This window comes from Lampetra fluviatilis, chromosome 8 (genome assembly GCF_964198595.1).
Source record: "Lampetra fluviatilis chromosome 8, kcLamFluv1.1, whole genome shotgun sequence".
Taxonomy (NCBI): Eukaryota; Metazoa; Chordata; class Hyperoartia; order Petromyzontiformes; family Petromyzontidae; genus Lampetra; species Lampetra fluviatilis.
Genome location: NC_136282.1, coordinates 11,470,877 through 11,487,532, shown reverse-complemented (window position 1 = coordinate 11,487,532; position 16,656 = coordinate 11,470,877). Strand labels below are relative to the sequence as shown.

Sequence of the window (16,656 nt, the reverse complement as noted above, 5' to 3'; positions counted from 1 at the left end):
ATTAAACTGACCTCATTGATACTCTCCACGCACAACGGTTAACAGTAAAGGGCATATTTGTGCTGCCGAACAATTACTCCCACATCGCGGCCGAAATAGACCCCAACATTTACGCGAGGGGGGTAACAAAAAAAGAGTGATTTAGAGAAATCGGGCAAGTGGTCGTGACCTCGTACAATGGCCGCCTCTGACCTGCCTCCAAGTGAGATTTTATACGGCCTGAGATCATCTGGCAAAGGCCACTTGAGTCTCCCAGAGATCGTGCGACTCCCCGTGGATGTAACGCTCCTCCTCAGTTTGGGCTCTGACGACTTCGGGTGTTTCGATTGCCCTTGGTGCGTTCCCGCCGCGCGGCAGTCCGTCGCTCATCGGCCGCAGGAAGCAGGTGTACGGACGTCTCCTGCCCGACCTGTGCTCCTGCTCTCGAGTCGCAGAGATGTCGTGCTTTAAAGGAAAACGAAAGCCAAAATGTATTTACCAAGCAGCTTGATGGTTTCAGTTTAAAAAAGCAATCGGTGTGTTAATGCGAGTGGCGGCGCAGTGGTTAGTGCAGCACGCCGATGAATCTGGCGACGTGCGTTTTGATTCATGGTCACGACTGACATCGCTGGCGAGTGATGTCAGAAGCGGTTCTGGGTCCGCTTTCCCTCCCCCCCCCACTCCATCCGAGATCACCAACCCGCACTGACATGTGTGGTCAAACAACCCACATGACTATCATGGCATGGGGAGGCTTTCATCCAGCAGTGGATTTACAAACGACTGTATATGATCATCGCTGTCCAAATGTTTCCTGAACCCAAAATCAAAGGGACATCTTATTTGGTCAGCTAATCAGGAAAGGCAGACATCAATTTCGATTTAAAGCTTTCGTGACTGCAAGGATTCATCTTCTTTGTTCTTTCGGTAAAGTCACGTAGAAGGGAAATAATATTTTTTCACGACATAGAATTGTAATGTATGACTTACTGTTAGTAGCTCAGCTTATTGGAGAGTATATTTTGTATATTGATGATATTGATATAGTTTATATTTTAGTTTTTTACGTGGTGGTTTAGCTGCTGCAGCTCCTTACTATTAAAGTTCCTTCCCTTTATTACTGCTAACCCTACTTCCTCCCTTTGTTGCTGCTAATCCTACATAATGCACGGGCATAATATGACTTTGAGACCCCCCCCCCACCTCCTACGCATTCCACAAGTAGTGACTAATCCCATATCTACATTTTCCATAAATATGCTAAATTCCTCTTGATATGCAAATTAATTTGTCAAGGCGCCCTTCCTCCTCCAACCCAGCTTAAATATACGCTGCCAAGCTTGGTGGTGTTTCATTCAGACGCTGTCTTTCCGACAGACCTGTTCTTCACCTGAGGACGGCTGCTTGCGTTGTGGCCGAAACGTCGTGATAATTGTATTTTATTATGTTTATTTTTATTCTTTTATTATTTCCCTTCTACGTTACTTTACCGAACGAACCAAGAAGCAGACAGCAATATCACGTGTTTATTGCTTTCAAGGTAATTGTTGATCTTCACTCTCTCACCCATTTATGATGTGCACAGACAAGTACAATTTCCATCGGCCATTCAATTCCCATGTCCGCTGGCAGTGTTGATGCCAAGGGCTGACATGTAACGATCAAACTCTGTCTCACCCGATGGTTAGGGTGACATGATAGAGAAAGGTTTCTCGTTGAGCCATCAGCGCAATTCCTTGGCGAGATGGGTTTGGGAGTTGCAAAGCCCAAGGCAAATAAAACAATTATTTACACTCTGTGTGGCTTACTTGGTTAAACTGGTACATCGACTTCCTTCTTTAGCATTACATTTACATGACATTTAAAGTCCGTATTCTCATGATTATAAGACACTCACCCCCACCCTCCTGCAGTAATTTAGAGAAAAGAGTTGGGGGACGTGCATCTTACAATTCATTAGGTATGTATATACGCGCGTGTGAGTAAATATCACACGTATGCACATAGTGTAGCGGTTGGCACGCTGCGATACGGACCCAGCGACCTGAGTTCGATTCCTGCTCACGGCCAACACAAGTGACGATTATCTGAACCGGTCTTGGGCCTCCTCTAGGTCGACTCAGCCTCAAATTAGTACCTGGTGCGGTGTGTAAACATCACCACTGGGGAGACAAAGGCGGTTAGGCGTGGTAGCTGGCTACCGACCCCCTCGTGTGCCGTGCCGGCCTTCATAGATCCTCACCGATAGCACTTGCCCCTACAGTCTGTTAAGGCTATAGGGGGATCTTTGCCTTTGAGCAAATCTGTATAACTTTATTGACACTCATAATAGAGGTTTTTGGGCTGAATCGCGTAAATACGCGATTTAACCCAAAAAACGTCTGATGGATGATATTGGTCGCGAACACCTACGTGTTAAACTTTATTGACACTGGTCACAAATGTGGAGTGCGTCTTACTTTCTGGAGCATCTCTAACTCTGGGGAATAATTTAATAGTAATGATGATAACAAAATAGCCTTTTCATTTCCATAGAACAATAATTTATTTCAAGGCAACATCATTCTGCGTGGGAGTAAACTGAAGTCAAATCAATGTATTTCAGGAGAGTCTAGATTTGGTATTGTTTGCATGCTTCTATCGGGGATACATCTGCACAAATACATCGTCAACCTATTTGTTGTATTGCCTCTGAGAGAATCCACATCGTCCGACAGATCCGTGGCTTATACAATATCCATTTTCCAAGAGATCCACTCACCATGCCTCAAAGTCGCTGAATTTTCGGCGTGCGTTACCATGCCCAGCTTTAATACGAAGGATTGTACTTTGACGGATGATTACGTTTTGGGTTTGCCAGGTTTCTTGGGACTTGAAGCATCACATTTTGTTCATTGGGGCACTTGTGATCTAGACAGATTAAAAATAATGAGAGAAAAGAGGCAACAGTAATGAAACTATCTTGCTTGCGCATGAGAAAAGATATGCCTATTTATATAAGTATAATATCGCGAGCATAAAAATACAGCTCAGAAGGGCACTTGTAAGTGTGTTTGTGCAAGCTGAAGCAGTTCTTGCGCGCCAAGCCAAAGTAATAATAACTAGTTGAGTGGCAGCTTCTAAAATTCCATTTCATGGCTCTTTTAGCATTCGGTTTCAGAGCATGAGGATTGGGGATTAGGCTGGGAGGAGAGGAGGGAAGGTTATGGACTGCAATCTTGCTGCCAGCAAGCACCAACTAGCACGTTCTGTTGTTTCTTCTTCGTACCTCTCTCTCAGCGTTGATATTTTCTGCACATTAGATGTGGGGTCGCGGTTGGAGTGGTGGTCGGGGAAGGACGCCGCCGATATTGTTTTGCCGATGTAGCAATAGAGTGGCAATACATTGCAGTGCATGAACTGTAAACGAATGGGGGGCCCCGATTGTTGATTTTGGCAAAGCACGGTATGGTAAAGGAATTGGCAGGAGACTTCAGATTCATTTACTGCAGGTTCTTATTCGTGAATTTTATATTTTTATTTACTTGCTTGGTTTTTTCCAAGGTTTTTCCATTATTCCGCATAGTCCTTTGAACAGAAATGTAGCTAAACATAAAATGAACGTTTAGAAAAGAACACAGGAGTTAGACGCGCAGCATTACAATTGGAAGCTGTTTCTATTTTAATCTAAGCTGACTGAAACGATTCTCAGGTTTTTGATTAATGTGTCTCAAATGTGCTTAGATTTTGGCTTTGCAGCAAAAATGTCACTACAGTACAGTGGAATATACAATATTTTTGTATAGTGTTTCAGAGTGATCTATGAATATATGGCAACGTATACATTACCCTGCCTTAGTATTAAAGGGGCAATCATTCATGAATATTTTATGTTCTTTAGGCAGCATTAATATTTTCTCCAGTATCATATTACTGTTCTTATGGAAAAGCAATCACAGCATCGATGACATTGTTGATTATGTTCAGTCAGTTTCATCAATTATGTATACACATTTTATAAACAGGCACTGCACATACATATTATTAGGAGTAAACCCCATTTTTTATGGGTCGGGCTTAACATAACCATACCTTGTGTGTGGGCCTTTTATACAAATCTGTTCTTATTTTCCCTTTGTCTCCTGAATCATGCCAAGATAAACGCTGTTCTATTAATACCTCTACCAGGGTATGAAATGATATGCTCAGTATAAATTGTACAATGAGCCATAGGACATGGCTCTGTTGTTTTTAGGGCACGGCTGCGCAGGTGTCGGATGTTTTGGATAGTTCCATGTTTGTGATAATTTTCTCAGAGTGAATGCCACAGGGCTGGCATTTCAAAGGCTCACGGTGGGCTAACGCACGTTGCCTGGTTTATTCCTGCCAGAAAATTATTACGTACCCCGAGGAAATGGTTCTCAACGCACTGTAATATTTCACGAGCGGCTCGTGGCAAGTTGAGGACGAGGCGTTTGGGCCGCGTTGTTGTCGTGGCGGTGCTACGCATAAGCAAACCAAGAAAAGTGTAGTGCCCCAAAGCAAATTAAGGCGCACGGGATTAATACATATTTCGGGATTAATACATATTTCGGGATTTATACATTTCTCGGGCCGCACCAAATATGGGCTCGATCTCAGATTTTTATGAAATAATAATAATTTTAATAATCTCACGTAACTGCGATGAAAGTGAGTCGGCATCAGAATCTTTATGTAGACCGGAGAAATCCGATGAGCTATGATCTCCATTGGAACCTCCTTTGCCAGTAGCAAAATATGATAATTGGCTATGTTCTCTCTTTTTCACAGATGTCCAGTACAGTTTATGTAGCTTGTCCAACGTCATATTTATGTAGTTACATGACGCACCTGAAATATGTTCTGCTTGGAACCTCCAATGGGCTGGGCAATTGCCACTGACATTGTGGCTCACAAATATCGGGAATCTGCAGCATCGCCAACTGCCCCTTGGCAATGTTTAAGGCCTCGTATTTTTTTTTTGGAAGCTCTGGTTACAGCTTTTGGAATAAGCTGGTCCACAGTCGCTGTGATTCTTCTGTTTAAAAAAAAATTGTGCCGCCGCATTCAGCCACTCGCTGCGGATGAGCGGTAAACCCACAAAGGCCAGGCTTTCTAATTGGCCAATTAAAACGCAGAAATGAAATAAAGTTTTGTATTTGCAATCGTGCTTTCAAGCTTGCATTGCCGCACCGTTCGTTGTGCGAAAAAATACATTTGTACGTGTTTTATATATATTTTAATTATATATGTAAAAAATGCAGCATTTATACACTTAAGTGGATTAAAATACACCCGCTCTTATTTTTTTGTCTAGAAATACCCAAGTATGTGTAGATGGAGCAGAGCATGTTACCGAGCAATGACAAATTCCACTGAGCGCCAAACGGGGTCAACTCTGCTTCGCGGCTCGCAAGGAGCCTGACAATCAAGACCACACGCTGAATACGGCCACTAATCAAGCGAGTGTGTGTGGCTGTCTTGTGTTATATCAAGCTGCACGCCGGCTGCTTCTGATGTTAACACTTCAGAATAGCCCAAGTGCAGAGCAGTATAAACCAAAGGCCCTTCGGTGTTTTTGAGTGGAAGCGGTTTCTGTTAAGTCTTCTCTCCATAAAGCCACGATCGGGTCCCGTCTGTCTGGCAGCCTCGAGAAATTAAGTCGAGCCGTTTTCGCCTCCAGACATCAGCGAAGTAATAACATGAATGTTGTTGGAACAAGTAAATCCAGCAGCGTGGCAACGACCATTCGCGTCTCAAAAAAGAAAAGGCTTGGAATGCAGACTAAAGGGAAGTACAAGAAAGTATTTGCTAAAAGAGCCATACCTATTACTTTTAAAGTCACCAAATTCTTCCCTTTGGAGTTCTTTACATTCTAAAGGTTTTGATCGGTGGTGCGTTAAAGGGACATTTATTTTGAAAGATTTGCTAAAGCTGCAAGGATTATAGTGGAAGTACTGTCCAGGCACTGTGTATATATAAATAGCAATACAGTACCGCAATAATGTTCGCATAAGATGTTTATGCTCATCCGTTACGAACTATGTATTTTTCGATTTAAAGCTTTCGTGACTGCAGGGATTCATATTATTGGTTCGTTCGATAAAGTCACGTAGAAGGGAATAAAAATTAAACAATAAAATGCTCACGACGTTTCGATTGAAACACAAGAATCATCAACACATCTGAAGCAATCATCATCACACCTGATTGCTTGTGTTGCAATCGAAACGTCGTGAGAATTTTATTGTTTTATTATCTTTTTTCCTTTTACGTGACTTTACTGAAAGAACCAAGCATAACTTTGCATTGTTTTTTTTACCTTTAAAAACAGCTTGCCTTCAGTGGCCTTCCCCCTTTTTCCTCCTGATGACGATCGCTTGTGTAAGTGATCTAAACGTCGTAGTTTTTATTTTATTTACTTTTATTTTTTCTATCTACGTGACTTTACAGAAAGAACCAAAGAATACGAATTCCTGCAGTCACGAAAGTTTTAAGTCTAAATTTTACTTTGTATTGTTTTGTTGGATTTAGCATGGATGTGTAGTCGTCGCGTTGTGATCGAAACGTCGTAGTTTTAATTTATTTTATTTACTTTTATTTTTCAATCTACGTGATTTTACCGAAAGAACCAAAGAATATGAATACAATGTGTTTCTGAGGAGGATGCAGATCATGGTAAATGCCTGTTTTTACAGAAACGGGGTAATCATGGCTACGTAAGATGGCCTGATCCGCTCAGAACATTGTCGTCGAGAGGATCTAGTGATTTTCTTTCTAAAATAATTCGTGAGAAGCTTTCCCGTCCGCAATTGTGCCTTTGGACAAAGGTATAATTCGGTGCATACAGGAGAAAAGTGGAAGTCAGTGACGGTTAGAGAATCCCGCCTGTTTTTTTCGAGTGCCTAATATTTTTGTGCATTGCTATAAGGCACTATTTCATTTACATGTAGCACAAGTAGAAGGGAGTGTTCAAAGTAGGGTCCGAAAATGCTGGCACTGAGAACAAGAAATGCTCTCAAAACACAGAAACAGAACGAATATTAACCACTAGCTTGTTTGCCCATCCTCGGATGGAAGCTGTAATATTTATGAAAACATTTAGCAGAGTATCTTGTGGAAATATAATGGCAGTGAATCTTGCACGAAAGTACGTCATCAAACACTTCACTGCAGTTCACTGTAGCACTGTATATAACTGACCTTCAAATTGTTCAAATTCACTGCTCTAATTCTTTATTCTCTTCTGCGTTCGGTCGCTGGCGTTGAAATAAATTGGAATTCGATCAAATATCTGGAAAATCACCGAGAAATGTCCATTTTACCATAACGTAGAAGCATAAATGAGACTTACCTTTCGTCTCAAGTGCTGAAGAAATAAATAAAGACACCAAATCCACTTTGTTGCTGCGTAGAATTATTTATTAGATTCACTTTCAATAAAGAAACGTCAAACTTAAAGCGAATATGCGGAAAATAATTATTTCTGCCGACCTCCTTCTGCGCGAGTGTAAAAATCCACCCGCTCATGAATATTAATGACGGGGGGGGGGTGCGGCATGTGGAGTGACGTCACACGCGTTACACACAAACATACATTCTTGTCTCATTATAGTAGTAATAGATGGTGAAAATGTTTGCTTTGTTCGCCCCCTCGCCCACCGTTGTAATCAATGTAATTTGAAATTCTAATTTTGGTCTCATTTTCTGTCCCCCCCCCCCACTCCTCCCTCCCAACACCCCCGTGTGTTTCTCTCTCAGGACTGGTGAAGCTGGGTGTTCACTGTGTGACGGGAAGAAAAGTGGCAATCAAGATCGTGAACCGCGAGAAGCTCAGCGAGTCCGTGCTAATGAAGGTAGGCCCCGCGGAGCGCCCACGCCACAGTCGTGCCGGCGTGCGTCATCGCACAGAGCCGTTGCGTGCCACAGCCCCGCATTCACGATGACAGCTTTATAGACATCTTCTTGGTTCTTTCGGTAAAGTCACGTAGAAGGGAAATAAAAAAATAATAAAAACAAAACATAAAATTAATTATCACGACGTTTCGGCCACAACGCAAGAATTATTTTATTATGTTTATTTTATTATTTCCCTTCTATGTGACTTTACCGAAAGAACCAAGAAGATGAATCCCTGCAGTCACGAAAGCTTTAAATCGAAAAATCTTTATAGAAAGTTAAGCTTTTGCCTCTCCCGCCTTCTTCAACGCAGAGAGAGAGAGAGAGAAAATCGTCAAACGCCATTCCGGTTTATTCCATCCTCCTGCTGTTTGCATTAAAAATGTGGGGCTTGCTTTTAAACACCCTAATGCGTCCAATAGACTCGCTTTTGTGCTGGGGATTCTGGGCGATTTTATTCGCGCGCGCATTTTGGGCACCGCACAGGAATGCGCCACGCTCTGCTTCACCCTCGAGTGTGCCATGGGGCTCTTACGGCGGTCCAAAAGTGGTGGTGGGTGGTGGCGCCAGGGACGGAGGGGGGTATGGAGCCAATTACAAACAAGTTGGAAAGTGGCCAAGATTTTCGGGTGGGAGTGAAGGCATGGGGGGAGGGGGCATCTGAGAAAGGTGGCACGAAGGGCGTTTGACCTGGAATGCGGGGGGGGGGGGTGTACTTCAGACAGGGTCATGTTTGGTGGTGTCTTTTGTTACTCCTGTACATTAAAAACTATCGGGAGATATTTTCCTTTGGGGGGTGACAGTATAATTGTCTAAAAGATAAATCGTGTCATTTGTTTTTATCCGTAAGTTTGAGAATAATTAAATGGAGGTTTTACCTAAAGGCAATTCTTCAGCTCTGAGACATGGCTCGGATACGATGCCTCATTCACACCGAAACCCCTTTAGCCCACTATGGTTTTCATTTTAAGTAAGGCAGGCGGTAGTATAAGAAGGTTCTGCGAGTCCATTCGTGCTTCGATTTTTGTCGCGAATGTGCACGTGGTTCCCTGCACGAGCAAACTCTTGGCGAACATAAAACACTCATTTAAAAGCTGAATCGCAGTGCTCCACAATAGTCTATCGTGGCAGCCACGTACAGTATTACAGCCTGAGCTTGCGTCACCGTCTGATTATGGTGAGACATAAAAATCCCATTAGGCGCGTAGCCATGCTGGTCTTGCCGTTGTGAATGTCACCCTAATTTATTGTGCTGCGATCGTGAAATACTTAACAGCACATTAAAGGGCAAATATACTAATGTTGCTTGCAAATGCGGCTTCTGCTCTGAACTCGTCAAAGTTTTTTCCTCCGCATGTTGAGCTTGTTTGGAAACAAGTGGTATAAAAACAGAGCCATCCATTGATCTGTTTACCCCACTAAAATCATTTCAGAAACTTATCGAGAAAACAACATTATATTTAAAAGCCTCTACTTGTCTCCCACCAATCCCAATACGGTTCTTAAATATTTTAACAATATCCTGATACACTTTGTCACAATACAGTTAATGGGATCAGCTGACAACATTCAATTATGTGTAAGCTGAGCTCAATAGAAATAAGGGTGGGTCAATAGTCGTTGGTGGGCTATCTATAAATGGGATAATCTCATAGCTATACAAAAAAAGCGTATTCAACAGCAAAAAACACAACAGCAATCCCGGTATGCTCGGCATGCTCAGATGACATCGGAATTCCTGCGCACATGCAGGCCACAAGCTCAAAAGAGCCAAGAGTCGCAATAAAGATCAAACCAGTGTACAGTTGCCTTGTCCCTCTGCTGCCTGAATTTTAAAAAGCCACAATCTCAACTTGTTTGAGCTGGTAGTCACTGCAAGGCTGCGTGCATTATTTTTGTGAGACCGGATTTGTCACTTTGGCATGCACACAGCGTGTGGGGATTCCTTTTTAAATCCTTTATATTAAGTTCACTTGCTTGCTTGCGCGCTTACGACCGTGCAAATCTTTCGGTCGTTTTTTAACCCACTTCCCGTGATCCAATCGAGCTGACATTTTGCACAAAGACTCGTTGTGCGTGACAATTTATTTTCGTGAAATTATTTTTCCAAAATTTTCAACATTTTAGGATTCTTTTTTTTATATTTAATTACCAATTGCTTAATGGTGGCAGGCAATCATCTGACCCATAGGTGGCAGCCATCTCAAGCCAGAGAACGATAGGACTCTAGCCGCCACGCATATAAAGGATTTATAGTGAAAAACTTTGTTTTTACGGGTTAATTTTTTGATGTTTTTTTTTTTACGTGGAAGACCTACAATCGAATTTGGATTTACATAGCTTCCAAATGCAACCACATATTGGACAGAAACAGTGGGCATATTGATAGAATATAGAGAGAGGGAGAGTCCATCATAGGCAGTGGGGGAAAAAGGTCCCGAGTCTGGACTGGGTAAGTAAGTTGGTGGCACAGATGGCCTTGGTAAAAGCAGTGCCAGATTATGATGGGGGGGGGGCAGCAGCAATGAACGAGCAACCTTTCACTGAGCGAAGGTTGACTGCCGGCTTGGATATAAAGTCTTTGTTGATGGATCTGAGGGAGTGCGCGGAGGAGAAATAGGTCGAGTGAGATGAAAAGAGCAGCCTGGCCCGATTCCATGGATGATCTTTGGGGGTACGATGTTGAAATATCGTTTACGTATGCATGAACACAACGGACGTGTACCCTCTGACCATGGGAAGTGCGGGACACACACCTAGCGCACCGCTCAAATTGAGCGGAATGAAGATGCTGTAATAAGGCCCATTAACTGGCATGCATATTTAAGACAATCAGCGAAAGTTAAAAGCGGAGGCTGGGGGTGTCATTATAAAGCTGGTGCACCGCTGCGTATTATCATCCCAATTCGTCCTGCTGAGATCTCATTTTGAGCTTCCCGCCCGAGCAGGTATTTGTAATGCATACTGGGAGGCACGCACAAATGAATTTTAATGCTCCCTCTCATGACGTGTTTACAGCCTGGATTTACAGTTAATTGCATCTTTTCCCTTTGTATGTTTCTGTCGCCCGTTCTGTACGACATGAATCCTAATGAGCCAACTACCACTTCAGATGTGCTGTGGACACTCATTACTACAACACCCGATTATTAAATGTCCTGGGGCGGTCCGAGCACTCTAAAATGCACCTTTAAACGACCTCGTATGGCAAAACACAGTGCAATTGCGAGTGTGCTTTTCACTGTTAAGGGCACTTAAAGAAACACATTTTCCGAAATGTGCAGGGCTTTTGTGCGTCCACTATGAAAGAGACCTTTGCTGTCATGGCATGCGGACTGTGGAACTCTCTGCCGAAGGCTGTCGGGGAGTCCTGCTTTGGTTGGGACCTTTAAGCGCAGCCTAAAAAACATTCCTCTTTCAGAAAGCATTGCCTATTTTAACTCGGCCAATTCTTTAGCCCCCCCCCCCCGACCCCGTCCGATTGCCACGATGCCCGAGTCGTGAGGTTCGATTCAAGAATTGAGGCTCGCGGTTTCCGCGGCCGTGATGAAAATGTTCTTTCAAAACTTTACTCGGGAACGACTGCGCGCGTGCGACTTCAACTGCGGTTGTTGAGCGAATCGCCCTCCTTCCCACCCGGTCCCCTGACAGAGTCCCACTCTGTGAGCGTTATTACATCGAGAGCCACGGGCAGTGAGTGGCTGGGACAATGTGGACAACAGCCCCCGGCTCCCCCCACCCCTGTTTTTTTTCTTATTGATATTTACCAAAGAATATGTATTAAATGTGTGTGTATATATATACAGCCAGTCCCTGACTTACGAATGCCCGATTTACGAACATCCACACTTGTGAACGAGCTCCCGTAAAGTATTTATTTTCTAACTATCTGACTTGCGGACATGAGCTCGCATGTACGAACTGAAACGCGGAAACTATTTACAGTTTGACATGCAAATTTACAATGTCTTCTTATTTATGACTTTAACAATGCTTTCCTTTTTTGTTGTTGAACCGTATCACATTTTATAATGCTGACCGAATGTATATTTAAATACAGTTCAATATTGTGCTCCGACTTACGACCAATTCGACTTACGAACGGGTCTCGGGAACAGTATGCGTTCGTTAGTCGAGGACTGTCCCATATATAAATGTGGGTTCCTATTTGAAAAGCTTGAGATGCATGACCCACCCATCCCGTTGGAAGGTTTCTAGCTCTGCCTGCGCTCAATGGTAAACATATACCGTGATATCACATTTCAACGCCTAATTCGTTGCTTGAACTTTGTGTTCGACGGAGACCGTTTGGAAGGAGGACAACTCGAGCAACAGCCGGTGATGAAGTCTCGTGCAGCCATAGCCAAATTAAGTTTAACATTTTTTTAAAATTACTATTCAAGAACGGATTGTTAATATTTAACATTGTCGTGAATATAGCAGCCTCTAGTGGTTGGAGGGGTTCACCTGAACACATTACACTTAGCATATACACGACAGATTAAATGCCTATATCTGTAAAAAAAAAGTAAACTATAATAAGCGATAAGTCTGAATTGGCGCACCGATTGTGTTACTCGTACTTTGTCGGAAATGTAAACACGTTAACTGGGTCCTATATTTTGTTAGGAGCGATGTACAATCTCAAACTGGGCTTGCATTTGGAACATTTCTGAGCACGACTTACCCAATTGTAAAACAGAAAGATACACGTAATTGCATTCTTCTTCTTCTCACCTCCAGTAAATCAATTTTTGTTTAAAGCCAATCGTGATGCTTTCCGATGGCCTATCACTTTAACGGTGACCACTCATTCATCTTAATTAAAGGGGTGTTAGCAACAGCTCCTTTGCAAGTTAGCAGGGTTAAAGGGTTTCCCTCTGATTGCATTTTCCTGGTGGATTTATTCGGAATGATTTTTCGGCTCCGTGCGTTTAGAGTGATGACCATATTTAGTACACGGGCGATGGGTTACATTTTACTCGCGATGAGCTAATTGGGGTTTTTAGCAAATAAGAGCCCAGAGCGTTGAGTGGTGTTCTGCGACAGTCAGCTGAAGGGAACATTTCTCCAGGGGGACAGTTGGCATCATGCAAAGGGAATTAAGTTCAGTAACCACAAGCACCATAGGAAGAAAAATGTCTTTCACGAGGCGATGTTCCTCAACAAAGCCAACTAGTATTGTTTCATCTTCTTGGTTCTTTCGGTAAAGTCACGTAGAATGGAAGTAATAAAATAATAAAAATAATTCTCACGACGTTTCGGCCACAACGCAAGCAGCAGTCCTCTGTCTGTCTTCTCGACAGACCTGTTCTTCACCTGAGGACGGCTGCTTGCGTTGTGGCCGTTATTTTTATTATTTTATTACTTCCATTCTACGTGACTTTACCGAAAGAACCAAGAAGATGAATCCCTGCAGTCACGAAAGCTTTAAATCGAAATTTAGTATTGTTTCTCCACGACTTTGTGGCTCACTTCACACGCTTCCTACATTACCATTCGTCCTTAAACAGCGTTGCCATGCTTGGGCAACATGGTGAGTGTCCTTCATATCACCATCATCAGCCGTGATCTACGATTGCTGGATGAAGGCACCCCCTCCCACCCCCTGAAGCTGTTCGTATTTCTCATGATCCTGCGAAGCAACATGCCACTGAGTACCTGCGCACGAGCTGGTTTCATCATCTCCAGGGTTGCGGTCTCCTTGGACTGGTCCCCAACCTCTGACCGTAATTCCTACTTCAACTACATGTCCTGCCAAACCCCACTTACTATTCCTATATGCAATATCTAGCTTGCGATGCACACATTCCTCTTCCTTTTGTGCACTCTTCATTGTCACCGATTACGTTCCTGACTCGCGTCTTAGCAGATAAGATTCGCCGATTAAAAACGTTCATATTTACGCACATCGATGCGTGGCTTTTCATGCTCAAATTACGTTTTTTTTATAAGCACTCCAACCTGCTCCTGCCTGCATTTTTATTTTATCATTTGGATCCCATTCTGCCTTCAACAACCGGCCGATGTATACAACTATATATGTAACTAATAATACATTCGAAATGGTATGCACACCTTATTCACTCACTCCTGAACAGAGAGAGGATGACTCAGATGCCATAGGAACCACAGACTGGCAGATAAAGTAGCCACATGGTAACCCAGTGTCAATTCCCCCCCCCCCCGCCAAGTTCTGTGTTCCTCTACATAGTCGGGTGTCATTGGTCAATTGATGAGCGTTTACGTGGGGGAGGAAATCCGTTGCACTCGTAAGAGGCCCACGCGTGCGAGGGGGCAACACTCGATTACGTACTGATGTAGCAGGTTGGAAAGAATCCTGCTGGACTGCCTTCTCCTGGCAAGCCAGTGTATGGCACGTGAGTACGCATGAGAAGGAAGATGTGCAACATTAGCGTGTGACGCGCCATCCCTTGCCTTGAGACTGCCTGCGAGGAATAACATTGTCCGGTTGGTGCCTCCTGATAAGATCGTTTCGCGAGCTTGTTGTACTTGACTATTGTTTTTCTATCATTCACACCAGGAGCAAAAAAAACAATTGACCTATGAAATTAATTTGTGATGCAAATAGTGAAGACAAGAAACACATTCGTGCAGGAATGGCGTTTAGGCTTTCAACAGCAGTTAAGTCTTTATTGTAGCACCGCCGAATGCTCAGTTGTCAACTCAAAGTGCACTTAAGCTACTTGATGCAGAATTATGCGTGGTATTTGTGTGCGTTATCAAATCCCATTTTAACCAATCGTAAGCTATCGTTGGCAAATGGCACCACTGTGTACCTTCAATAATCGTGAATTGGAGTATTACCCTAACTGGTGCTTTAGAAGCTCGTGCAATTAAACGAGAATATATGCTCTCATTTTCAGTGGTTATGTTTTTTCTAACTGAGTACGGCTTTAATCTGCTTGAAAAAAAAAACGTTGATGGGGCCTGCATTTCAGATAAGTCGAGATGCTTTTGTCTTGTTTGATAGATGATCTTGCAATTTCCCAGATGCTGTTTGAAGCCATAACTGGAGAGGAGGAACATCCTTCCCCACCCCTCCAGACAAACAAAACACTGCACGGCTAATTTACCCACACCTGTGATGTCTTACAGTTGCCCAGCGATAATGAAGAAAAAAGGGTGATGAGGGCAATTAGTTTGAAGTAGTTCCGTTAGGCGACAAGGTAGCTCACCTCGTACAGCTGTGATGTGTCGGAAAAAAGAAGTCTGCTTCCCTTGAAACTATAAAACCTTCCCCCCCACAAGGTTAATAATTGTGCAACAACACATACAGTGCTGTCGGGTCGAGGGGACATTGTTAAAATGAGTGGAATTAAATTGTACATTAAGTTTTGGTGATCTGTGCCTAACGCTGCGTGACGCTGGGTAGGCGACGTGGATTTTAATGCAATTTTAAATATTATTTTTCCATGAATAGCTTATTAAAATTGTAACGAATTATTAGTTTGTTACAATGATAATAGATTTTCTCCAAAAACATACCAGTGCCGCCCCTGCTTTAGTATTTTTATATTTTAGTTTTGCACGCCGTTACAGAATATTAATAAATAATCTATTCAGTTATTTCGTGTGTGATTATAGTTTATTTTAAAATTTTGGAGATCAAATATCCATTGAAATAAAGAAGCAGAATGCGCTTGTAATTTTAACTAAGTGCAGTACTTTGAGTTTTGCTTACTTATAGTGAACGTTTGTGAAAATTAGTAAACACCAACCTCTCCTCCACCGAAATTCACATCAATTCAGAATCCAGTAAGTTATTGTTATTATAAGTTATTGTAACCGAGCGCAAATTAATTTTGGTAAAAGTGACCTTCTGCTCACATTGTTTTGCGACAATTTGTGAAACTTAGTGAACACCGACCTGTCCTTCCAGTTTATAAAGTTTATTTTTTTGTATTCACATCAACACATAATCCAGGAAGTCGATACTTATGATAATTAAATAATTCCTACAACAATTGCACATTTGCAACAAACATAATTGGAGAACACAGGCGAGGGAAATTTAAAGTATGGTAAATACAATTTTGATTGAAACATTTCGTTTACTTTCTCCCTTGTAGAAAGGTAACTCAAACGGCTCTTATAACTCTACGATAAAGGTGATTTAAAATTGTAATTATAAATTTACAGCTTTGTAATAAATAACTCAGTAAATTACATTCAGTACGTCAAATTTCGTAATTGAGATTTCATTCGGATGAATCCAGAAGGCCGGAGACAAAAGAAGACGTTGATTAAACAAAAACCGCAGGGATGGTGTAATCAACATCTTCAAAAAACACTGGATCGTTTACGACGTGAAAATACCCGTCATTTGACTAGCCTAGTAGACTAGTATTAAATAAATACTGCCAATTTATTTATTTGCACACCCATTTTAAACTTGGCACGTGTACAACCCATGTGTTAATCCACTACTGGATGAGGATTCCCCCCTCCATGCCACGTAGACACTAAGAGTTAGTTGACCATACTTCACCACGCTGATCAGGACCGGTAAGGTGGGAGTGGGGGATAGGAGTAAGGAACGGTGGATTTTGCTGCAATGCCCTCTACTGCTCACAATGCCTACTCCACCAGTTTCTTACACTGGTCTGAGCTGGAAAGGAATTCCATCCCCGCACGCAAGCACGTCAGTTGTGTTAATGGGGGAGATGAGGGAGAGAGATTAGCATGAAATGAGCTTCCGACGCCGCATAAGAGTATCGTCCCCGTATATGCGCCCAACAGAAGTGTTAATGGGAG

General features: G+C 42.7%; 1 protein-coding gene across 2 annotated transcripts in view; it reads left to right on the top strand.

Moving 5' to 3' along the window:
• LOC144933875 (serine/threonine-protein kinase BRSK2-like) overlaps positions 1–16,656 on the top strand; it is a 189,543-nt gene that overhangs the window by 56,348 nt on the left and 116,539 nt on the right. For both annotated transcript variants that reach the window (XM_078859140.1, XM_078859139.1), the window contains exon 2: positions 7,741–7,835. In XM_078859140.1, the coding sequence (XP_078715266.1) occupies positions 7,741–7,835 (95 nt within the window). The remainder of the gene's footprint in view (positions 1–7,740; positions 7,836–16,656) is intronic.